We start from the raw sequence: 27001 nt of genomic DNA, 5'->3' as shown, positions 1-27001 counted from the left end.
ATGCAAGTTATGCCATGAGCTAGACATTTTAAGAATTTGACTTTGAAAGGGAAGACAGACAGAGCTCTAGAAGGAAAACACCTCTATTACATCTGCAGGTGGAAAGGATCCTTGAGAATCATGCCTTAATTGTATGTAAAAGCCCTATTATGTACAAGTAATCTTTTTACTTGTTGGAGGTTAAAGCCTAAACATTTGTAAGACATAGGAATGAAATGTTCTTTTTCTGTCATGTGCCAAAAATTGGGATCTAGTCTAAATATGCCCTCAGTAAACAGCCGGCTTAATAGTTACCTCAGTATTAGATCACCTGTGAGCAAGCCACAACTCAGGCAGGCACCCATGCTGGAAAGTCAAGTGCTCTCACTTTGCAATCAAGTACTTTTCATCAGATTGGAATGTTGCTTGCACTGTCCACTACCCAGCTACTTATCTTAGAATTTTGAAAGAGAACTGGTTAGACTTGATTATTTTCCTTGCACAAAAGTCATTCAAAGCTGCTGTTGTGATATATGACCATACAGATTTTATTCAGTGATAGTAATTTTATATTTTCATCAGTAACTTGTTATCAGGCAAATTATCTCTGTTTATTTTTTAAAAATCTCCATCTGCTGAGAAGGAAAAAATGAATAGAGGTTTCAGTGAAAAACTTGTTTAAATTTTCTGCTTAGCTATTTTGATAAAATATTCTTCCACATTAGAGGGTTTTTTGACTGTTAAAATGTGATGATTTATACAAGCTCCCCAATTCACCATTTATAATATAAAAATTTAATCTTTTATGCAAGAACTTCCTGTTTAAATCTCCTAGCAGGTTATTTGACTAAATGTGTGGTGACAGCATATTGTTGTCAGACTAGATATTTGAAATCTAGTATGAGGAAGTAAATTAGTTAAAACAATCTATCAAAAGGTTGAACGTTCATCTGTACCCTTAGTATCAATCCCCTCATTTTCCAACCTCAGGCTCTTTCTGTCAAAGCAGTGGTCTTTCTCACAGCTCCACCTTTGGTCAGCAACTCTCTTACCTGAATAAATGTGAATTACCTGGAATTAGATCACTTTTATGGTCTGAGAGGTGTTGTTTAAAATGGATGCTTCTTTAATACAGTAGACGACTTAAAACTTTATTTTCAAACAACCTCACAGACTTTTAGCACTTTATTACGTTGGGTTTCAGACATACAAAGTATGTCTTTGTTCTGTCCATTCACCTTCAAAGTAGAAGTAACAATTTTTGAAGGGGTTTAGGCAAGACAGACAGAGCACTAAGGTATCTAGACAGACCTCACTCTGCCCCAGCCATCAAGAGCTCTGACCAGTATCTACAAATGGATGATTAATGTTTAACCACCATAATCACTCCCATGAGAAACAACAGTGGGCTGCCACCCAGAATAAGACTGATTTAATAACTGCATTCAAGGCAGTTTCTCTACCCTCATTAGGCATGAACAAAATAAAAGTCTTTGAAGAAAAGACATTAAAAATGAAGTTACTAAATACAGCAGATTACTGTGCCTACATACAGAGTTAATACCAGTTTTCTTCAGCTAATTTCTAGTTGTGCTTTTTGCAAACTGATACTTAACTACTTTTTTTTCCCGGTATAACTCACTTGAAGAAAATAAGGTTAGCCAAATAGTTACACACTTGAAGCTTTTAGGCTGGGAAAGGTTTGAAGGTTTAGGTTGGAAACTGTTTTTTTTTTAAATTGCTGCAAAAAACTTAGAGGTCAGAGAACATACATGCCTTTTGCATACAGAAGGCAATATGTCAGACAGCAAGAAGTAGTTACGTATCCATCCAAGAGACAAACACACTGTGTGAACAGATGCATCTGAAGCACTGTACAAGGAAATGTAAAATCAGACTGCCTGGAGTCAAAACTGCACAATTCAATTAGATTTTTTTTTCCCATTTATAACAGTAATAGCACCTGCATTGCTGGTGTACTTGTGTAATTATGTGCTGACCTCTTTATGCACACTTCCACAGTGTTTCCACTATGCCTCTGCTCCATCTCACCAATTCTTGAATCTTCTTTGCTAAAGCCTTACTGCTTTCAGCTCCAACGTCTCCGTGTTAGAGCCAGTCCCATGAATTCAAAAATATAAAACAGGGTCTTCTTAACAATAGCTTAATTTTTTTAAACATTATTTTGACCTTTTAATTTGATATCTGTAAGCCAGAATTTTGACTCACATTTCAAGCTTCTCTCCATCCTAAGAGGCAGATAATATCATAAGTAAAAGGAGAGTTTCAGTAACCACTTGACATCAAAAGCTGGAGCTACAAGGGAAAAAAAGCAATCCATATTGGATTACTGAGTTCTTTCAACACTTCAGCTTCTTACACTTTATTTGTTTTAAAACGTCACCCGCTCTCTTCTAACCTGCTTCCACTCCTTTCCCTCAGCTTCTTCAAATGTTACTTGTAAATGCTTAAAACCATTCTGAAGAAAATACCTACTATGTTACTTCAGCCCTGGTTTGCAGACATTTTGCTATGCCGATTCTTAAACCTTCTGCAAAAGAGAATCCATCTTGAGGATAATAAATTCAGGGAGGACAGATAAAAGCTGAACAGTAGTCTTGCAGTCACTTAAGTTTTTCAATGTTTTTAACAGATCAAGACACATACACAAAACTTGAACATGTGCATTGTGACCAATATTTTTAATATACAGATTTTTATAGTACATGTCAACTACCAAGAGACAATATATTCTAAAGGTGCCAGCTTAACAACTGGACTCTGTATGTGTGTGCATATACATGCACATACCATTTAATATATAATAATGCCTTATATATTATTATGCTATTTAAACAACATAAGTATCATGTTTTATGTATCTCTTACATACATACATCCCACTTGAACAGAATAGCTGAAAAAGGTCTGATCAAAAGTTTGACAATTTCTTTACAATTATATTTATAAATTTTTTTTTAAACATAATTTGTTTAACTTCCTGTGTTCTTTGATATATTTAATCAGTCTCAGCTCTTATTTGTTCTAGCATTCTTCCCTAGGCATCTACTGCTGGTGACAGCGTAGCGTGCCAGATGGACCTCTGGTCATTCTTAGCTGGTCAGGCACACCCATGCGCTACTATCCAGGTACAGACACTCAGTTTACCATGCTGACTGGGATACTCCCAGCACATAAATATGAAGCATGGACCTTCCTTAAGGAAGTTTCATATTAAAAAAGTTACTTTGTAATTTATCAGCTTTAAAAAACAAAAACAAACCCCAACAAACCCCACAACAAACATCCCCCCCCCCCAAAAAAAAAAAACCCAAACATGCTATTACATAAAAAAAAAAACAAACCAACTTTCATTATCCAATTTAAGAAGAAGAAAAGTTCTTTCCTATCAAGTTCCATTAACTGCCACTGCTTCAAGGTTTAACTTAATTTCCTTTTGACATAGAAGTTCTACTACTCAGCAAATAATTTCAAAATGTGAATACTTTTTAAAGAAAAAAAGCAAGCAACCTCCCTGCCAATTCAATTACTTTTTCTTTCCTCTCATATGAAACATTAGGATTTTGTACTAGCTGGTATTTTGCCATGCTGCACCACTGTCATATGATAAATTCAATGAAGGGCACACAACAGCTACTTTGAAGGCTATCACCCTATTCAGCTGAAGTACAAGTTAGATGAACATACATATTCAGCTTACAAAGGCCACTATCTTTAGAACATAAGCAAACTTCATGTACAGTCCAAAAGACACAAGGTTTTGGCTTTTTTTTTTTTTTTTCCAACAGAGCCTTTTTGAAATACATTGTTAAAATCGTAATTGAATTAATGCATCAAACCAAAAGAGCATTTGGTCTGGCCAAGGTCTGTCTATATATCATATTCACAACCAGGAATATGTCATTAAGCAGACAAAGAATTAACCACATTCCATAGTGATACTACAACATGCAAGAAATATCCCTCTGTACTGGAATAAAATTATTATCTTGCTGACACCAGGAAACCTCTGGTGAAGCACAGTAAAGTTTACCTTTGGAAGGAAATAACTATAGAAAGTCTGAGGTTCATATTATTTGGAGCTGCCACTTTTTTCAGAAAAAAAAGTCTTTATGACAGAACATTTGTTAGTACAGGAGCATACAGACAGACTAATTGATGAGGTTTCAACATGGCTTTAAACTACCCTTTTCAGAATTCAATTTGTTTTAAATTGGCAAAAAATCTGTACCTGGAAATTCAGAGTTCCTCATCCTTGAAGAACAATCATATACTAAGCATTAGAGACCTATAAAAGCACAACTGATAGTTACTGTCTCACTGATGAAAGATGACGCAAATACCCTTCATGGCTGAGGTAACATTATACAGTGTGCTTGTGTGGATGTGTATTTTACACTAACAGTTATGACTTTCCCATCTTAATTTTGTTACATTTGATCATTTTTCAGGAAGCTTATGTCTATGTTTCCAAAGCTGTGGTAGATGCTCCTCCAGAGTGTTCATAAAGGAGCAAGTGACAAGGACAGAATGAAATGTTAAGAGTTAGAAGCTTACACAACCTAGAACAGAATCATAAAATCATAGAATAAATGCTGGTCAAGTCACAATGATGCTTTGACCTTTGGCTGTTTGGGATGGAGCATGTGAGTAATAGAGTTTACTTGAAAGGGACAGCATGGAAAGTTCTCATATAAAGACAACTGTCATTAAAACTGATTTTTTGGCAGTCTAAGGAACTATTTAATATTATAAAGCATTTACATGAACTCTATTCCCTCTTGAAATATCACCACTGTATTTACTTTCATGAAGACGCCATCTTATTTTTTAAGTGTGAGAAATTTAATCAATAAACAGAACATTTGAGAAGCACTGTACATATAAAAACATATCCATTAATAATCTTTTATTTGTGGAATTCTGATTACAGATACCATTCACAAATAAAGAGTCTACCATTTAACTGAACATGCTTCATGTCTAAATAAAAATATAGTGAAGTCTTCTTCCTGAAATAGTCAAAATCATACATATTTACTAATTGCTGACAGGGATCCTCAGCTTGATCCAGGTTTAAGTTATATTTAAAAAAACTCACTCTGCCAAGCACAGTAACTTGAAACCTCCACTATTAACATCATCACAAAAAGATGTCAAACATCTTGCAGAGTTGAGCAAGATGTTTTTATTTCAAGAAGTGACAGCAGTAACTTCAATACCTTTATGTACGACCCAGATAAGATGTGCAAGACGAAAAAAGAGTATCACAGGAGTGGAAATATTTCCATAAAATGTATTTACTCTTCAGTAATCCATAAGACAATTCAATTGATGTGTCGAGTACAGGATTCCCATTGTACTAGCTTGACTGTATTCAACCTGGATTATTTACTGCTTTATATTTCAAACTTTCTAATTAAAGACACCTAGATACTATGTTGTTTGTTGTCATACTGTCTCTGAATGAAGTACAGAAATAAGGTAGTAAAAATAGGAGTGAAGGAAGGTAGTAAAATACAAAATTTCACATAAGGAATGAGACATAGTTTGACAAAAGCGTGGGGTTTATTACAGCTTTGCCATTATATTAATGGATGGTAAGTGTTCAGATCTGCAATGATAAGTGCTCAGTTCCTTGAGATCACAATGCTACGAAAGTTCTTAAAAAGAGGCTGTGGATCTCAGCTACTGTTCACAAAGACATTTTCCCAGAAAAAGCTATTCTTTTGAATTCATTATTTCATAATTGGTTGAAGGTGTGTACTCATGAAGATTGAAACTCAAGTACATTAAAAACTTTAAGTTCTTGGGGTATCAGCCACACAATAAGTTGCAAATGTTCAGCTTTCCATGCCATTGCAGAATGAACCTTTGGCTAAAGCAAGCCGGTCAGTCTAAACAGGTAAGAGAGTACCAACAACACAAATGAGCACAGAAAGCTGGTGAATCTTACAGAAAGATTTACTAATTAAAGTGAGGGAGAACTGGAAGGTTTCTAAAGGGCACAACTGTATCAGAATACCAAGAGTTTAAGAATGATTCACTTGCATGTTTATAACAATGAATATCCTTTCAATGGGGTTTTGTCAATACAAGTTTTTGAAGGGAATGGCACTGTTATTGTGGAGATAGCTTTGTTTGTTGAGCACTTACATTCATCATACTACTTCTAGTACTTGGAGGTATTGCTTTAGATTACAAATGATGTAGTCTTTTCTTGGGAAGATTTTCCTTACCCCAGGGTTGCCCCAAATGAAAATTGCTTTTTTACTCCATTGTGGAAACACACAGTATCATTCTAAGACTACTATATACTACAGTAAACATTGCAAATCATCCCATTCTTCTTCCTGCTAGAGGCAATTTGGCAATTAGTTTTTGTGGAAAAAACCTGAGATACCGTCATTTTATTTCTGCCAGTCATGATTTATGTAAACTGGCATAATTCATGCTTATTTGTGTAAATGAATGAAAAAAATTACTACTACCTTTGATGAGACTATTCGGTTATCTGGAAATCTCTGTGGAATGTATGCTTCGGTGCCTGGAGGTGGTTCACGATGCCCAACATAAATAGTTCGACTGTCCACCCAATTCTCTTCTCCAGCACACTATGGAGAAAAAAACAAAACCAGCCAACAGTTATCATGTCAGGTCACTCTGTATTTCTGCAGTAAAATGAGTTGAATTAACTAATTCCACTGAATTAACACACTGAATTAACTAATCACATCCGAACATAAATGCACACATAGCCATCAGTGCGTGACCCCTCATTCTTCTCTGTATTATCTCAGGAGCACTAAAACACATAATCTAACACAAACTGCCTTAACTGTACTGCACTTTCCCTTAAGGCAATTCGACAATATCCATGAAAATTACTGTTCTAACTTTTTAGTTTTGTAACTGAAGAAAGAAGAATTTATCAAATTAGGTATTTACTGTTTAAGGGATTGCTACTCATTTTACCACTGGTAAGTATCAGTGGTAATTACAGTGTTTGTATGTATGTATGACAAACACATCCAATTTTTAAGACTATCCAGCCACAACTTGCTATTTCATTTGCAGCAAATAAACTGTGTTCTCTGAAATACTGGCAATAACAATTTCCCCAGTCATGAACAAGCTTAGGAACCCTCAGATTGCCAGGAAAAGACCTCAGCTTGTAAACTCAGATCCCCTGCTTTTTAATAACAGCTGTGTCTGCAAGTAGAAAAAAATGTAGGTGAGCCAAAGTAAAATGTTCATATATTTGCATCATAAACCTCCACTACACCTACAGCTTGTCCAAAATTAGGACTTCTATGCTTTCAATTCACTATAAAAATGAAACAAAGCAAAAAAGCACAAATCAAATCACTGTGGAAAAGTATTTAAATAAAACTAAAATGGTCGATTTTTATGTTTTTTTTAGAAATAATAATTTAGAGACTTCTTATAGGATTCTTTCAGCAAGCCAAAATATTTTGGAAGTAAAGCAATGAAAATGCTTCCATATTGCACCTTCCTTCCATGCCAAGAACAAAATGTGGTATCCTTCACTATTTTATTGGAACACAATATATTCTACCTTGTCCGTGCACTTGAATGTACAATGGACACAAATTATTTATCAACTCTAGTGCTAAGAATACCTGGAAATGCAAGAGCGTGTGAGATATTCCGGAGTAGTAGTTTAAATTTTATGATATTTATTAATTTTTTGTTAGGAATGACATTCCAGACATAAAAGTAACACAAAGAATACTCATGATACAGTTAAGTGCCCGAGTTCAGAGACGACTGCATAAAGGGCTAATGGGAATTCAACAAGGAATCTTTGAACATTAAGAAGAAATCCCTCAGACTCTCCTTCCCTTTACGCAGGCCCAGCCTGATAATTTATCTCTTGCATTATGAACCAATCTAAGACTGCTTGACAAGGATATTATTAGTTAAAAAAGTGGTGGGTTTTTTTTTTTTAATTTCACATTATAAACTGATCTTTATCTTGACTCAGTTAACAGTCCTCTGTGATACTACCTTTCAAGCTGGAAAGTACAAAAGTCAGAGCTCTGAATAGAACTGTCTTGTATTTCTACCGGTTTTTAAAGGTCTGATGGCCCTAGAGTATTGTGTTAACACTGAGTAAATCACCTTAATGTCACAATGTGGAATTTGTATCCCTAAAGAAAGGCTGTATATAACTTACATTAAGCATGGGTATAAAATCAAAACAATCTCTTCTGTTGGCTTAGCTGAATCTGGTTTTATCATGAATAGATAAATTCACCATGAAAGTACAAAACCATATCTAACTTAACTATTTGCTAGCACAGAACATTTTTTTATTTTTCAATACAAGAGATAGAAAATTAATGCACTTTACTATCCTAATTCAACAACTTCAAAACCCCAAAACATTCATATCTAAGTATAAAAAATCAGTAGGTAAGAGTAAGGCTATGTTTTTCAGTGAGGTAGAACTACACTGGAGAAAAGTGGCATGCATTATTCAGTATGACCATAAAGAAACTTACTTGCAGAAAAAGATAGGAGAAACAACATTACAAGTCAGGACGAATGCCACATAGAGAACTGAAAACACCATCTGAATGGCTGGTAATGCTAACCTACAAAAAGCCTGGCATGTTGATACAACAGTTCTTTAATGTTCAGATATAGCACATGAGAAATCACTTACAGAATGTCACCAGCGTAACTGAAAAAAAGCAATCTGATGTGGTGCCAGAACAATGAAGTATATTCACTTTTTTTTTAAGTTTTATTACTTAAGCCCATTAAGGATATGTCCAAGAAACCATAAATAAACCTTAGCATTATCTGCTTCTATTTATAGTATAAAGCTTAATGTACTGAGACCTAGTTTCATTGGCACATCACTGAAGAAGAGTTACTTAGCTTTTATTCCTCCAAGCAGGGTCAGCAATACAAAAAGCAAAGACCAGCAAAAGACTAAGTTATCTTTACGTAACACTAAATAAAGCCAGTTGACAGGATTATACCTTAATGCATGAGTTCAAAAATTTGTGAAACTTATTTTTCTGATTCAAAAATCAAATTGAAACAAGCTTGAGATTCACCTTCATGCTAGTCTGCTCATTTTTATCTACATTAAATAAAAATATAATAAAAATATTTATAAAAATAAAAATATCTGAAAAGACAAAGTGTTAGTATTCAACAGGTGACAGCAAATGGATATGAAGATGCTAGTGGTAGCTCCTGGAAAAAGTAACTGACCTTGAAAGTTTCCAAGTCTTTCCAAGTATTTTAGTAAAGACACTTGACTTATGGTTTGGAAATCAATGGAAACACTGAATGACATTTCCTGACTCTCCACTATTTTGTCCAAATAATGTAAACACAAGCACTACTAAGTTAATAGTCATTAGGTACAGCTGAAAACAGCTAAAACCTGCCCAGGCCATGCTGTAAGTACACTTTGTTGGACAATATTCTCTCCTGCTTTTTTGCTAAATGCTTTCTCAGAAAGCGTCGTAAATGGACAGACAGAACACTCCAACCACAGATTAGACAGCACTGAATGCTCAGCATCACCTATAGCCTTCTTCACTCGGTCTGTAACAAATTCTTTCACAGAGAAATATTTTACACTCATAGAGGCAGGGTTTGCTATTTCAATAGCACACTGCTACTTGATCTCAATGAAGCAATTGGCACCATTGTTAAAATTGCACATCGAACACATAGCTGCTAGATCACCTTGAAGTTTGTGGGTAACAGAAACTGACAAGCTATTACCACTCAAAATCTACACGAAGAACTAATGGTGCAGAGTGTGAAAAACTTTAGCATGCATAATATTCTGCTCATATCTAATTGGATACGTTAAACCAGCTCTGCACAAAAAAAAAATGCCCTCTGTTTCTCATCTTCCATTCGGTGGAGAAAAACAACTGCAGTATCTCAGGAAGCTGTAATTCATTAAAGTGAAAAAAGGGACTAATTTTTATTTCTTAAATCTTAAGCAAAATATCTTCTTTATCATACACTATTTACGGAACCATGAGATCATATAATCTCATGTCTTCATTTGTCAAATATACTGAGTACCTGTTCTTTTATGCTGGACTCAGTGCTATTCTGAAGGTAAATGTGCAGACATGCCCCTATACAAACAGCAGCATAGTGTGCAAATTTTACTTAACCTTTCCAAATCCAATCAAAACCACTATCCTTTTAAAGGTAGATGAGATCTATGTGTCATAAAAAGCAGAATCCCTCTAAAGAAATTGAAAAAGTAATCCACATTTACTGGGTAGCAATTACAGAAAAGATTAAGAATTTAAATAGCTCATTTTGCAAAAAGTCTCATGCATTTACATGTATTTGTGGAGATGAGGGGTGAAATTCTTATCCACTTGAGGGATCATAGTAACATTTCAAATGTCAGGCAAAATCGCTAGACCTATATAGAGCACTTAAAATCTATATTTTGTTTGCAGCATTGTATCAGCTATAGAACGAAGAGTAAATATAACTTTAAAAGCTGTTAAGGCTGTTTTGCATGTTTCCTATGAATACAGGATGGCACAGATGAAATAATTCAATCTTATAATTATTGGATAAATTCCCTACCAGGTTTTATAATCTGAAAAGGGCTACTTCAGTTTTAAGTACCATAAGCAGACAGTAAACTGTTTCATGTACCTATAAATCATATGCCACTAATTTAATCGAATACCAAAATGCAGCACTTCAGAGGCAACCACAAAAATCCCCATCAGAACAAGTCTCTCACAGAAACTCCTATGATTAGCTAACATATTTCCTGTGGGAGATGTCATTGTCATGGGATCTGTTCCCTTATGCTGCTGCAACAGAATATTTATTATTGCATTTCTTTTCTGCAAATGCATTTGGAATCCATGCATGGTGTTTTCATAAGCAATAATATCTGAAAATAAAACTCCCCCAATAAAATTGCCTACGAATCACACAATGTTGGACATAAGCATATGCAAACAGAGAAGAGAAGATAATAAACATTCTTTGACTTCATCTAGATTATTTTATTTATGAGTCTCAGGTAAGGGATGGATGCGACTAGAAGCAAAGCCAGGTATATCCTAACTACAGGACATGGTGCTAGGTCCACAAGTAAATTTCCTTACCAAGCCACACCTATACCATTTTGTGGATTTTGTGGAAGGTTTTCTGATCCTTCCTTCCCTCTACGGCAAGGGGCTTGTGCAAGGAGGCAGAAGGGGGAATGGCTTCATTGCAATAGACTGCATAAACGTTTGTGAATTGCTTGAAGTTGGAAAGAGGAAATGAAGAAATATGATAGAATCATGTAAAGTTCTGTAATTCACAGCAGTTAGAAAAGAAACACACAATAGTAAATATTCCAGTTTCTGTAAAATACCTAACATTTCTGTATGTCTACTTAATAAAAATTCACCTCAGCCTTCCAGCTCATGCCTCCTTGAGCACTGCACTTAGTATAAAAGATTTCTGAAGCTATCCTAACACAGGTATATTCCAACCATGTCACATCAGTTTGTACAAGGACATTCTAATATAGCACTTTGTAGACAGTCCAATTCTCCTTTCCGATTTCCAGTTTAAAGCATCACCTTCAACTGAATTCCACATACTTTATACTTGAATGGTTGAATCATTTGATGTCATGGATGACAAGGCCAGTGATCTGTGTTCCTCCTAAAAAAAATGTTACAGTAATTCTTTGTTTCAAATATATAAAAAGTAACCAAGTTATTCAAGCAAGAATAAGATCTTTCTTAAGTGGTCAATTTAAACTCCAAATATTCCTGACATACTGGCCCATTAGGCGTAACTATTTGTGATGCTCATGCTCTCTCTTCAAGAGAAAAAGTCTCGTTTGGTTTCACTATTTCCATGAAAAGTAGCCATAAAAGCAATACAGGTAAGTCTCCCATTCCTTTCACACATCTGACCTTCAAGCAATTTCAAGGAATCACGGGGATGATGGTAAAAAGGTAAATTTGTGAAACAGATGAATTACTGGATACTTGGAAAAATAGTTTTGCATCACTCCTTTTCCTTCCTCCCATGGTACTGAAACATTTTGCTCCTTGCTGCCAGTGGTACATGGGACACAGTGCACCTCCTTGCATGTCTCCCCAGCTCTAGTCAAGAGAACTGCTACGTGGAAATCCTTTTAAGACAGTCTCACTTGCAATTAGAAAGGCAAATGAGAAACAAACTATACTGCAAATAGAAGTGATAAGGGAAGCTAGAAGGAAAAGTGTCACTTAAGACACGTGATATTTGGCAGCCTTAGCACTTTAATTAATTACAAATCAAGTTTATATCTAAGTAGCTCCAGACCAACAGCTAAAATTAAGGTTCGTGAAGAAAATTTACAGCTTCCTTAGATGCTAGCAAAAGCTGCAAAACAAGAGCAATTTTGCTTCTTGCAAGGCAACTAAATGCCACTAAGATTTGCATGCAGTGTCAGTCTGAGTACAAACTCAGTGTCTGTAAAGATGCTTTTAAAGAAATATTTTTAAAGAGAAAGCAGTATAGCTACTTCAGGGTACAGGGTTCTTCTACTCTTTTAGCTTTCAGGAAACAATTTTCTTTGCAATAATTCATCAAGAAACATTCTAAAAAGACAAAAATTTTGAAGTCAGAAAATTAACTGAAATTTTAGAAAAATATTATTTTTACAGATTTTAAAGAAATGGGAAGTTCAAGGCAAGCAGCAGACTGTTTTGATTAATTAAAAAATAAGTAATAAGAACACAGGTACACCATACTATTTGTTTTCATTTATATGAAGATACCAAATGATTATGAAAAACGAAGCAAAAATACCTGATGACTACCTTTTCAAAAGCACAAGTTAATGCATATGAGATGATACGCATTGGGAAGGTAAGATACAACTGAATGTCATTCTGAAGTGGTGCTCTTAGAGAGGCTTCAGGTTATTTAAAAGGGAACATATTCTAAAAATACACTTTGAATTTAGAACAGTAAATTACTCTCCCATCAGCCTTCACGTGGACATGATCAGAACTGGCCAGACTGACACCACCTTCTACAAGGAGTCTAGCAAACTCATGAACCTAATACTCAGTTTATTTGCCTATCTTCTGTTCACTTGCAGAAGTGCCGCTCTTCCTTCAAGCAAGCACTACACAAAACTGTATTTTTGTACCACACCCACCCTATCTATAAGATGGTGGCAGTCTAGCCAGATTCTCAGGACAAAACCATGCTATGAGTACACCTAAATGAAAAAAAGTAAGCAGAAGAGTCAAATTTCTGGCCTGAATTCCAGAACAAGGACGATCAAAAGATATGGGCTTTCACATGCATCTTTACAGTTGGTACAGGGGCTGCCAAAATGTCTCCTCTCTGTGGCAGCTAGTTTATAAGTTGTTCAGGTGAGCTATGGACAAATAAAAATTAAAAAAAAAAAACAAACAAAAACAACAAAAACACAGAAAAACCCCACAAACCAAAAAACAAAAAACTTTCACTCTGCAGTCTACAATCACACAGCTGAGCAGGACACTCTCTATTCCTACTTGCACTAGAGAAATATAATGCAGTTTTCCCACCAATGGGAAAGACAGCATCTTCCTTCTGTCACGTCTTATTTAACATCACGTTCAAATCTATAAGACAAGTTTACTGCAAGCAATAACTACTCACTCTCCTGATGGTCAGCTCTTGTTAGAGTTTAAAAAGATTTTCATTCCTAAGTGGATACAGAGCTAGTGAAACAATGATTCTGGCAGACAGAAGGTGGGGCTACTTTGTGGTATCATCATATGTTCTAATAAGCTTAACAACTCATAAATGCTGGTCTTGAAAGTCACTGAGTTAGTGGCCAATGTCCAAACATTGTTACATGAACTGTTCCATCCATAATAACACAGGGCTTTAGTTCTTAGGTCATGTATTTCTACTGGAGATTCACTAATTTATTGTAAACTCATTTATGGCTCTAGATAGCATCACATTTATCTATTTATACTTAGCTGATACTGAGCTACAGTCTGTTAATGAACAGGGATCTACTATTTAACACCTTTCCAGCTTTTTTTGCTACACAAAGACTAATTTAAAAAAATTACGCTTCCCAGTGTATGTCTGCAGCTATGCCACAATTCATATTTGAGATCAGGCTGAAACCTTATCAGAAGCAAATATCCCAATAAAAATGAGAGAGAGCAACAATCACATGGGTGCTGCAGAAAGCAGTACAACTAATATAGATACTTAGTCTTTCATACCTATAAGGAGAAAAACTAAATCCTCAGCAAAATTAACAGGTGTCATGTTTTGACAAATTTTCAAATAAAGACCTTGGCAACTTCCATCCCCAACTTATTCCCCCTAAGGGCAGACTGTATTGGTCTATGTTACCCACAAAAGTAAGTAGGTAAGGTACAAGTGACAAGCTTTCCCTGCATTACTGTCAAATTCATCAAGCCTGGAAGCCCTGGCATTTGTCAAAATGACAATATTAATAGCCAGATTTCTACTCTGAGTAATTATAGTTTGCTATATACCCTGCAGTGCAACTTGCAAATTATGTCTCTCCTTTTTTCATGTAACTGGTTTTGAGAGCTATTTAAAAAGTCACATCATAATCCCAGCATACCTGTACTTCATCTTAGTTCAAAAATAACTTGCCTGTTCAGAGTAACTGATTATTTATCATTTGAAGCACCTAGCATTGTCCTTCTCCTTACTTTTACTACGCATGAGCGTCAAATCTCATGTTATACAAATTTCAACACACAGACACACTCTGACATGACAAAGGACCCTAACTACAGATGGTTATGAGGTTAACGAAACATTTATTTGGAGCTATGTGAAAAAAATTTCCTTTCAACAAACTCCAAACTCCTACATAACTATAAAATAGTATTCCAGCACAGCTCTGGGACACTAAAGGAATGTAAACTATTAACCTAATGCTTCTTCCACCACTCAAAGCAATGCCATATATTGAAGTACTTGAGGAAAAAGGTAATGGGCTGATTCAAGTAAGAGCTCACAAACTGTATTTTACAGTTTTACCTAATATCATACAGGTGTTGTTGATGAAATAATCTCTTCATCAGGCACTGCAGCAACAGGACAAGAGGTTTAAACTTAAACAGGGGAAGTTTAGGTTAGATACAAGGAAGAAGTTTTTTACTGTGAGGTTAATGAGGCAATGGAATAGGTTGCTCAAAGAAGTGATGAATGCTTCATCCCTGGCAGTGTTCAAGACCAGGCTGGACAGAGCCTTGGGCAATACGGTCTAGCATGAGGCATCCCTGACAATGGCAGCGGGTTGGAACTTGAGGTCCTTTTCAATCCAAACCATTCTATGATTCTATGAAATATCACATTCAATCCCCACATACAAGAGTGAAGACTTTAGATTTGCCAAAAGTAGTACGCATCATGATCACAAATCTGACTGAAAATCTATCCTGATGAAACCCAGGAGTTTTAAACTTATAAAATGGCATGAAGGACATTTATTACCTTAGAGCATTCATGTCAGCAACATGAGTAAACCTACTCATGATGTATAAAAAGCTTTATGATACCAATAGCCACACATCTTAGAATCCCTTTTGTTTTCACTGCACTTGAGGAATGTGAATTCCACAAAGATTAAATATTATTTGACAATCCCTTTGATGCACTGAGCTTTTCAATATTTACTTTTACTCTGAGAACAGATTTAAGGATTTGCAACTGAACAATATTAAGTACAAAATATTTCACAACTTACTTCTGTAAACATCAAAAGGTTTATTTCAAGAACAAACACTTCTACAGTGACCAAATATTTATGAAAAGTAAACTCTAACAGTATTTGCTACTATTAGTTCCATTTTAAAAGTTATGAGATTATTATTTTACGTTACAGCTATTTCCTTTGTCACATGCAGTCTCTCAAAAATGTAAGCAACATTTAAAAAAAAAAAGTTACTCTGCAAAATAAATAAAGCAAATTAAGTTGACAAGTCAGAAGCTACTGTCAGGTCTGTAACTCAACTCATTGGTAACTAAGTTCAGAGAGACTCCAATACCTAATTAATCACTGAAAAAGACAGGACAGTAGAAATCAAAGACTGACTTTCCGTTTTTACCATCTTAAACAGTCCAATAAAGACTGGGTGACATTTAAACAAAAATACCATTAAAAACTCAAGAGGGAACTTCCGATATAACAAAGGTGAGGAACACTTAAATAAAACACACTTTTTTCCAACATATATTCAGTGACCTGTAAGGTACTAGAAATTGATCCAAGACTGCCTGACCTGAGTAGACCTTCCATGCTGCCATACTACTATGAAAAACATTAATGATAGCCAGGTAACTCATAGTAAGGTCAACACAATATACCCAACACATCTTAAGTTCCAGTATACTTAGTACAATGTCAATGACCATCTCTTGATCAAAAGCAGATAGGTACAAACTATTTTACTAACAGCTGGAGCTACTTCCCCCTTTTAAATGTAAATCACATGCTCCAGCATTCATCTATCCTGCAAGCAAGGCCCTAAATAATGCTATATCAATATAATTATACAACATGGGGGACATTTCAAAAGCTTTTGATGCTCTGTATACCTCCTGTTATTTATATACGGAAGAAGAAATGTCCATATTCCACTTTAATGTATCAAAACTGTCCTGTGTCCTTCACACAGGAATGCAAAGATTTTTAAAGAAAGATTTTTCTATCAAGTCTAGAACTATATTGTACATTGAGATTAATACATTCTGAGCTGCAATGATTTTGGTAAATAAAGGCAATGGAGGTTATGTACCTTTGTCTGGGATGAGATGATAAGTGTAATCTCAACCCCCACATGTCTGCCATTCAGTGATAGGGAAGAGGTTAAATAGCCTTTCAATGATGCAGTTTTCTATTCAGCAGCAAAAGCATACATAAAAACACAAGAGAAAGCACCTACTTCCAGGCTTTGATTTACTGCTGTGATTTCTTTGATGTTGGGGGGGATGGAGATGAGTAGTTACAATGCAACACTCCCTAAAAAGAGCTTGTGATGGGATAGTCTCTTTTTGCCATAAAACTCTGTCTCAGGATTCAGCAAACCAAAGATGTCCTCTTTTTTTCTAGACAAACTTACCCAACAGCATTTAACTTACATCTTTAATGAACTGGTAAACTACTCCCTAAAGAAATGTTTTTCAGACTTCAAAGGCTGATCTGCCATCCCTTCTTTTTGTCAACAATAAACAAAGAAAAAATATTCTAAACACATTTTCTTCTCAACGGAAGACTACAAAGGAAACCAGCATTAGACAACAGTAGCTTTCAGAAGGTTGATAGTCTCCCATAGCCCACATATTGGAAACCCCTACCGTAAGTAAACTCTCAGTACAAAGCATATGCTTGCAGAAAATACCTTTATTTAGCAAACTTGTATATATAAGCATATACATACTTGAGGATGTTGCAGGCCCTACAGGTCATTTAAGAACCGAGTTGAGAGTATCAGGCTTGTGGACAGCCTCTGCAGCAGATTATTTTAGGAGAAAACAAAAACCAAAACAAACCACCACCAACAAACAAACGATCTTTAAATAGAAGGAGGATACCTGAGAGGTGTTATTTCAACTGAGCAAATATTAGAAAACCCTTTAAACCAGAATTATCAGGATTATCTATTTAAATCTGCTGTGTATGACAGGCTAAAGAGCCTACAAATGGAATCAGCTAGGTATCAATAAAAAGGCAAAAATATTTAATATGTTTTTCCTTCGCAACGTTTTGTTGTATTTAAACTGTATAACATACTTAAGAAACTGAGTTATTACAACAGTAAAGTATTTTTAACAGATTGTTTCCTTTCTTAGTGTTACCTTTTGAAAACAGTCCAGTAGACAGATTCAGCTTTTATGCTTAATAAAACTCATCTATTCCCAGGAAACGTTGTGTCCCCCATCTGTCTCTTCCCATTTGACCAGGAATTCCTGGAATTAGTCCAAGGAATAAAAAAAAACAACCACCAAAACTGCAAATCCTCAGCTGCTGCAGAACTGAGTTAGGAAAAGCAATGAGGAATTTTGAGCTAGCTTGTCATGCTATTTTTTTTACATCTCTTTACTTTTTTTTTACATGCACAGGAAATAAATGAAGTCTCTGTAACACATATTCCAAATATTTATTCTATCACATAATTTTTCACCTTAAGCCTTTAAGAACATTGAAAGCCAAAGGCAAAACCCAAATCGAGCTAGAAATCATTGTTCTAGACTCTCCCCCCCCCCCCCCCAAATGCAGTAAAACAACACAGATTCTACAAATCCTACTTCAGCCATATCACAAATCCTAATGACTGACGCTTGTCTGGCTCCTGCAGAAGAGCATATAACCAGTTTCATAAAATCTGCATGCTTCCAAATGGTTTTTAGTACATGCTACACACTTCAGGACACGTATCCTACAGGGAGGATCAGCTGCCCTGCATGCAAAGGAGATGGAGCAAGATGCAAAAATTATAGTGCAAAAATAAAACTTCAGGTGATAGCCCAAGGAGCATTACTGCAAACGAGAACTAATCCTTGGCAATGCCTTGGTTGGTAGTAAAATGTCTTACTGGAGTTATTTCTGTCTCCTCGCTAATACCTTCCTTCCCCCTCCAAATCTAAGAAGATTTAATGCATAAACGAGAGAGGTAATTTCAGGAGGGGAAAGTAATTTACTTTTGCCTTCTAGAAGCAATTACTATTTCTTGGGTTTAGGAAGCTTTCTATTGGACAATTCCATGGAAATAAATTACAACTATGTTTAACAAATGCAGAACAGAAACACAGATCCTAACTTGAATTGCTTTAGGAAGCATAGTACAAATAAAAATGGAAACACCACTTTGTCTTATAAGTAAAACAGCTATGACTAAAACCAAGGAAAGCAAAAAATATTTTGACACTTATTTTACTTTTCAGAATACAACTGCGTCTGACACCTTGCAACAGCAGCAGTGTCAGTTACCATATTCAACAACCATGCTTCTGGAAGCGAATTGCTGCTGCAAGTCTAGTGCAGGGAAAGATCACGAATCCTGTTAATTTTTTTCAAGTACACATGAGTTTTAAGGGGTCAATTACACATTGTAACTTGAACTCAAATAGAGTAAGTATTCTGATTATAAGAGATAATTACTTACTTTGTTTCTTAATGTAAGTTGATTATGTGCTTATGCAAGAGGCTATCCGGTGGCAGCTGGAACATTTTACTTTGCCTGAGCCACTGGCTGTAGTCAATAGGGCACCATGAGGAGGAAGCAGCACTGGACTTTCCTTCTAATGGTAGGTTAAGTCATGTTCACCAGTTTGGTAATGTTCTAGCTCATACAAGGAATAAGGATATTATGTGGCAAGTTCTATCACAAGTGATTTAAATGTGCTATTGCTTTAAATAAATAGAAAGCTTATAACTCTTCAGAGATGTATTACAGCTAATATTCAAACAGACATGAAAGAAAATTGGTGGTTTTTTTTTTGTTTTGTTTTGTTTGTTTTTTTTTTGGGGGGGGTAGGGTTGTTTTTTTTTGGTTGGTTGGTTTTTTTGCCCCCCTTTTTTTTTTTTCCAGTGTGAATGTAACATCACAGAAGGAAGAAAACTGACTTCAGTTCTGAACTTCTGGAAACAAGACCTCCAGATGGTTTTGTGCGGACACTGACAGAAGCCTATTAAGCAGGTAGTGGGTTCATCTGCAGGGTAACTTTTTACATTTACAAAAAGAGTACTAAGAAAGTATAGAAACTATGCCAAAATGTATTTGCAATTAACATAAATCCTTCCAAACAAGAACTGTTAAAAGTCTTATAAGAAAAGAGGTACAGAGAACTACACTTCTAAATAATTTTAGTGTGCTATAAGCACACTTTCTGGAGAAAGGCCCAGAACAGATACTGTTTGCAAGAAAAAACACACCCGTAGACAGCATCCTCTCTCGACTCACTGTACATTTGAAATAGAGTTAAAATATTGTCAAATATCTGTCAAAGAACGCCCATGATTTCGCTTCTACATATTTTTCAACATCTTGAGTGAAAACAAAGCAAAAACTATAAAACATGAGTAAATTCCATGTTAAATCATCTGTATTAGAACCTATAGCTTCCTTCTTACATACTTTCTAAAAACACTATAAAATAAAGACTTAGCAGTAGATAAAAGCAAAGGTTTGTTCTTGTAAGGAGGAATGCTAACATTGGACCACTAACAGGTAACAAATATGAAATAATAAACTGCATGCTTTCACTTACTCTATAGAGGCACATTTGAAAGACTTTGAGATACTGTGAAAAGGCTTGCTATATCCCAAATATAAAAGTTACATTGACTTAGTGTCCCTGTAAAAACTGCAGAATTTTTTTGAAAGCTGCTTAGATTTCTATAGCAGTAATTATTCCTAAAAATCACTTTGCTGCAAATCCCTAATTCTAAACCAGCTGATTTTGATATTAAAAACATCTGAATTTTGAGTACTTGTGAAATAACTGTTTCACTCATTAAATATTAAACAATAAAAATATCATGTCTCTACAACAGTGTTACATATGTCTAACAGATGAAGATGCTTGCTTCAGATGTACTGAAAGTACACAGAGGTTACAATCATATTCTCTGTTTTCCCTTTTGGTGCATGGCAGAAAAAAACCCATAGTATCACCTTCAGAGAGAACTCCTCTGCATTTGCTCAGGGAGTTGAAATAGGATGAACTTTAGAAGAAAGAGTTTTCTCTTCATGTCTGCACACAATGTGATGTAGCCAGTGGAGACAGAAGGGACAAGGTATCATGAAGCAACTCATGCTAAAAACTAGTATTATCTAACAGATACCCATGCCTTCCAATTAATGCTCAAGCAAGTTATTTTCCCTCCCCTTCTTATCATTTTAAATTATATATAGATAACTGTTTTCACCTTAATACTAGCAGATTTAATACCAGGAACAATTATATTCTAAATTACTCTTTGAAACAGGGGAAAGTTGGTGATGTGAGGTTAAATAAAGCTGATCAAGAAGTTCCTTCAGGAAACTTAAATTGTAAACAAAAAACAAATTGGTTTTCAGAAAAACGGATAAATGGTCCAGAAAGTCCAAATTTGTACTTTGTGGCCAGCTGTCCATTAAAATTAACACTTCCTGGGAGACTCTCCCATCACTAGTTTTACTTTCAAGTTAATAAAATCAGTATCAATATTGCTGATCATGTGACAAAAGGACATTTTATGGTTTTGTTTGGATTTTGTTTGTTTGGAGTTCTTTTAAGCAAAATTAGTTACTTCATCACACAGAAAACCCAAAATCAAGCATACAGAAACAGAAGGAGAAAATATAAAATTGAATATCTGGCATGACAAACCAAGTTTATTAGCTTAGCAGACTGAAGTAGTTTCAAGGGCAAAATTACTTTATATCAAAGCCTGAAACTATTGCACTGTTGAAAAAAATTTGGGTATTAAGAATATAAACAGGTTATCTTAAAAATGAACAAGTATTATGAAGACTGATTTTAACCTTTGAGGTGTTTAAATCTCATTTCATAATACATTAACACAGAACATGCCTAAAGATTACTTGGATCTGGATTTAAAGACGGCATGTGAATTTTACTGGTGTCATAACTGTGATGCTCCTTGCTTTAGGTTATCCATTATATGGAATGTACACTGCCTCAGCAGCCTGTGGTTCCATGGCATGAAAGCTTCTTTGTTTCTTTAAATGTAATTGGTATAAGGTAATCTTATTCTCAGACGCTATCTTTGTTTAAATGTTGGAAAGAGTACAATAAAAAGCCAGATTTCTTACAATGTAGATACCAGAGCATGAAACAAATTAGCATGCCAGTTTCATTCTTAATGATATATAAACCTGTTCACTCTTAATGTTTCCATTTTAATGTTACAAACTTGAGGTAAGCATTTATAAATCCTTTTATGCTTTGTTTACACATCTGCACAGATATGAAACTGGACAGATGGTAAAGGATTTTCTTCAAATGTAATGCTAACTGGAAACTTATGGGTAAAACACAAAACAAAATTCTATCTGCTCATAAATATTTTGTTTTCAAGATGAAACTGAGCATTTTTCCCCTTTGAATCCCTGACAGTAATATACACCTCCTTACTGACATCTACACCCTGCTGCAGAAAAAAAAAAGAACCACATACACAATAAAAAAAAAAACACTAAAAAGACCCACAAAAAAAAAAAAAAACAAACAAATACACAAATTCTTTTAAAAGGAACAAAAACCAAAACAAACCCAAAGCCCAACACAAAAATCCCAGTCAAAACCAAACAAACATTTGCACTGGGAATGCAGTTTTGTGGAAGGAATACTGCAAAAGGCAATCTTCTTTTGCTGTTCTGGGCTTCTGAAGATATATTTTCCTGTACTATAGAGAATAAATTTTTCCCCTCCCACCTTGTACACAGATGTATTTATTACTTAGAAAAAGAAAAAAACAAAAACCAAAGAAAGCCTCCACACAAAGAAAGAAACCAGACACATTTTGTAGAAACAAAGTATGTTTACCATTTATTTTAAAATAATTTTCATGTTGAGCAAAAGTCATACAATGTTTGAAATCACAAAGCAGCTAATGAAAGTAGCCATTTTCCAAGGCAGCCCTAATTAATATTTCTAGTCCCTGATAAAACTTCTATCTATAGGACCGTTGCTATTACTGGTGTAATTATGTTAAAACTGAGTTAGTGTGCAGTTACACAGAATAGCCAAAATATTGCTACCCTCCATTAGTCTCTCAAACTTCTGTTAGCATTTTCAGTTCTACGCTTTCTCAGTACGACAGATCAGTTCACACCACTGAATCAGTTAAACCACCAATATTGTAAAGGGTAACAGAAGAACACGGTCCCCTCTCAGCATTTGAAAAAGGCAATGCCAATACTAGATGTTGCACTGATTTCATCACTGTTTCACATGGTAAACCTGGAAAAGAAAAAAAAACTCAGTACCTACCACTCTTGGAAAGTCTTCTCCTTTAAGCAGAATCACAGTTAAGTCCACTGACAACTGGAAAATTTCATTTAGGTTTTTAACACATTTAACTGCATTCATGGCTTTTAAAAACTTATTTACACTAGATCTTGGATTACCTTTGTCTTTTGCACTGGTACTTCAAATTGTCATAAGCTAATGAGCTCCCTAAGTTGAAGTCTGAAATTCTTCTGATATTGTATTTTACATTAAAGTACAATACATCTAACTGCGGATAGCATCTCTAATCATCTTGCAAAAATTTTACATCTCTCCTATTTCATGTAGAGCCAATATTTTAGCCAGCTTTCTGGTTTGGTCTCTTCAATATTAGTTAAGTAGTTCCGGCATCTCTGAAATAATCACACAATAGAAGATCTAAGAACACTCTTATTCTTTTGAAATCTCTCCAAAAAGGCTATTCCTCTTTTATTGCTAGCTTGTCATTACTGGCTGGTGCCATTTCCTTAAAAAATAAGTAGCACTAAAACCTATTGATTTGAGAAGTTCCACTCCAAGGACCTCACATTAAATTCAGCTAAATGATGAAATTTATTGGATTGTCCCATCACCTTACTTCAAAAATTCTCTAGGCTACAGAACAAGGCTAGGCTAAGAAAAGAAATCACCTTGGTGATTCCTTAGAATAACTAAATAAATGAGAAGGCCCATATTAAATGTTTTCCTGCAAGTCACAAAAATCTATTAATTTCATTATATTTTCTGATGCTACTGTACTGAAATAAGAGAACACATCACAGCTTTTGCAAGTGAGCTCCAATTACAACCTTTACTTCCAATGATGCAAATAAGATCAACCTAAAGTTACATGAATCTGGTTTAAAGAAATTATTGCTACTTGTTCAAGCCCCCAAAAGGAAAAATTGACTAGCAGATGTCCATTCTGGGACATTTTAAAACTCACAGCCTCTCCACTTTACTTTCCCTGCTCAAGTCCTCTAGAAATGTTCAAGCTTTCTCTTTAAACATCCCCAGATGGATACTCATAGAACAGAATCACAGAGTCAGCTAGGTTGGAAAAGACCTTTAAGATGATCAAGCCCAATCGTTCCCCCAACAGTACCAAGGCCACCCCTAAACCATGTCACTGAGGGCCTCATCTACATGGCTTGTGAACACTTCAGAGACAGTGATTCCACCACTTCCCTGGGAAGCCTGTCCAATACCTGACAACCCTTTTGGGGAAGACATTGTTCCTAATATCCAGTCTGAACCTCCCCTGGTGCAGCTTCAGGCTGTTTCCTCTTGTCCTGTCATTTGTTCTTTGGAAGAAGAGACCAGACACCAGACCACATCAACTTTCTCCCGTCATTACTTTTCTCTCCATGGCAGATGATCACTCCTAACTGTAGCAATCTTCATTTAAACATGGCATGAACAAACAAATGATAGAGGAGTAAATGATTTGTCAGTGTGCCTAACCTTACCTGTACTGATGGAAAGCAATCTGCATCTCAGATTTCTGGGTTTAATTCTTTTTATGTCTGTGAATAGATTCCTCCTTCCCTCAACAGTTAAACGACTACTAAGTCTGAAACAGCAAAGGAGGAAATTTAATTCATAACTGAAAATTTCTACAGTGTAGTAACTGACTTTCATATAAATGATGACACTATAGAAAGAGCGATGTTTTTCTCTGGCAGGTTTTGCCACCATCCCATGCAAATTACCCTCTACTTGTATGACATGTCGTTTGCCTTATAGTTACAAGCACACAAGCCCATGTCCTCTATTTCAAGACACATGCGGTGCTACTTTATTGTGTACAGACTATTTTTGAAATAGTGAATGTAAAAGAGTTTTCCCACCCCTTCGTTCTATGTTATAGCAAACAAAATAAAAATGCTTTGTTAAAGGACTGTGTTGGCTTTTTCTTCTTGGGAAAGCAAAGGACGCGCGCGCGCGCGCGCGCGCGCGCGCGCGCGCGCGCGCGCGCGCGCGCGCGCGCGCGCGCGCGCGCGCGCGCGCGCGCGCGCGCGCGCGCGCGCGCGCGCGCGCGCGCGCGCGCGCGCGCGCGCGCGCGCGCGCGCGCGCGCGCGCGCGCGCGCGCGCGCGCGCGCGCGCGCGCGCGCGCGCGCGCGCGCGCGCGCGCGCGCGCGCGCGCGCGCGCGCGCGCGCGCGCGCGCGCGCGCGCGCGCGCGCGCGCGCGCGCGCGCGCGCGCGCGCGCGCGCGCGCGCGCGCGCGCGCGCGCGCGCGCGCGCGCGCGCGCGCGCGCGCGCGCGCGCGCGCGCGCGCGCGCGCGCGCGCGCGCGCGCGCGCGCGCGCGCGCGCGCGCGCGCGCGCGCGCGCGCGCGCGCGCGCGCGCGCGCGCGCGCGCGCGCGCGCGCGCGCGCGCGCGCGCGCGCGCGCGCGCGCGCGCGCGCGCGCGCGCGCGCGCGCGCGCGCGCGCGCGCGCGCGCGCGCGCGCGCGCGCGCGCGCGCGCGCGCGCGCGCGCGCGCGCGCGCGCGCGCGCGCGCGCGCGCGCGCGCGCGCGCGCGCGCGCGCGCGCGCGCGCGCGCGCGCGCGCGCGCGCGCGCGCGCGCGCGCGCGCGCGCGCGCGCGCGCGCGCGCGCGCGCGCGCGCGCGCGCGCGCGCGCGCGCGCGCGCGCGCGCGCGCGCGCGCGCGCGCGCGCGCGCGCGCGCGCGCGCGCGCGCGCGCGCGCGCGCGCGCGCGCGCGCGCGCGCGCGCGCGCGCGCGCGCGCGCGCGCGCGCGCGCGCGCGCGCGCGCGCGCGCGCGCGCGCGCGCGCGCGCGCGCGCGCGCGCGCGCGCGCGCGCGCGCGCGCGCGCGCGCGCGCGCGCGCGCGCGCGCGCGCGCGCGCGCGCGCGCGCGCGCGCGCGCGCGCGCGCGCGCGCGCGCGCGCGCGCGCGCGCGCGCGCGCGCGCGCGCGCGCGCGCGCGCGCGCGCGCGCGCGCGCGCGCGCGCGCGCGCGCGCGCGCGCGCGCGCGCGCGCGCGCGCGCGCGCGCGCGCGCGCGCGCGCGCGCGCGCGCGCGCGCGCGCGCGCGCGCGCGCGCGCGCGCGCGCGCGCGCGCGCGCGCGCGCGCGCGCGCGCGCGCGCGCGCGCGCGCGCGCGCGCGCGCGCGCGCGCGCGCGCGCGCGCGCGCGCGCGCGCGCGCGCGCGCGCGCGCGCGCGCGCGCGCGCGCGCGCGCGCGGCGCGCGCGCGCGCGCGCGCGCGCGCGCGCGCGCGCGCGCGCGCGCGCGCGCGCGCGCGCGCGCGCGCGCGCGCGCGCGCGCGCGCGCGCGCGCGCGCGCGCGCGCGCGCGCGCGCGCGCGCGCGCGCGCGCGCGCGCGCGCGCGCGCGCGCGCGCGCGCGCGCGCGCGCGCGCGCGCGCGCGCGCGCGCGCGCGCGCGCGCGCGCGCGCGCGCGCGCGCGCGCGCGCGCGCGCGCGCGCGCGCGCGCGCGCGCGCGCGCGCGCGCGCGCGCGCGCGCGCGCGCGCGCGCGCGCGCGCGCGCGCGCGCGCGCGCGCGCGCGCGCGCGCGCGCGCGCGCGCGCGCGCGCGCGCGCGCGCGCGCGCGCGCGCGCGCGCGCGCGCGCGCGCGCCGCGCGCGCGCGCGCGCGCGCGCGCGCGCGCGCGCGCGCGCGCGCGCGCGCGCGCGCGCGCGCGCGCGCGCGCGCGCGCGCGCGCGCGCGCGCGCGCGCGCGCGCGCGCGCGCGCGCGCGCGCGCGCGCGCGCGCGCGCGCGCGCGCGCGCGCGCGCGCGCGCGCGCGCGCGCGCGCGCGCGCGCGCGCGCGCGCGCGCGCGCGCGCGCGCGCGCGCGCGCGCGCGCGCGCGCGCGCGCGCGCGCGCGCGCGCGCGCGCGCGCGCGCGCGCGCGCGCGCGCGCGCGCGCGCGCGCGCGCGCGCGCGCGCGCGCGCGCGCGCGCGCGCGCGCGCGCGCGCGCGCGCGCGCGCGCGCGCGCGCGCGCGCGCGCGCGCGCGCGCGCGCGCGCGCGCGCGCGCGCGCGCGCGCGCG

The 27001-nt window shown here is 40.3% G+C and overlaps 1 protein-coding gene across 12 annotated transcripts in view; it reads right to left on the bottom strand.

Annotated features, from left to right (window-relative positions):
• Positions 1–27001, bottom strand: part of ATP11A (ATPase phospholipid transporting 11A) — a 117340-nt gene that overhangs the window by 50880 nt on the left and 39459 nt on the right. For all 12 annotated transcript variants that reach the window (XR_009965035.1, XR_009965038.1, XR_009965039.1 and 9 more), the window contains exon 2: positions 6492–6614. Coding sequence is in view for 8 of the 12 variants with exons in the window: in XM_062619632.1 (XP_062475616.1) it covers positions 6492–6614 (123 nt within the window). In the remaining 4 variants the exon portion in view is untranslated. The remainder of the gene's footprint in view (positions 1–6491; positions 6615–27001) is intronic.

Source organism: Pezoporus occidentalis, unplaced genomic scaffold (assembly GCF_034315485.1).
Source record: "Pezoporus occidentalis ecotype Australia unplaced genomic scaffold, CSIRO_AGI_Poc_V1 ctg105, whole genome shotgun sequence".
In the NCBI taxonomy this organism is placed as follows: Eukaryota; Metazoa; Chordata; class Aves; order Psittaciformes; family Psittacidae; genus Pezoporus; species Pezoporus occidentalis.
This window is presented reverse-complemented; position numbering and strand designations above follow the sequence as displayed.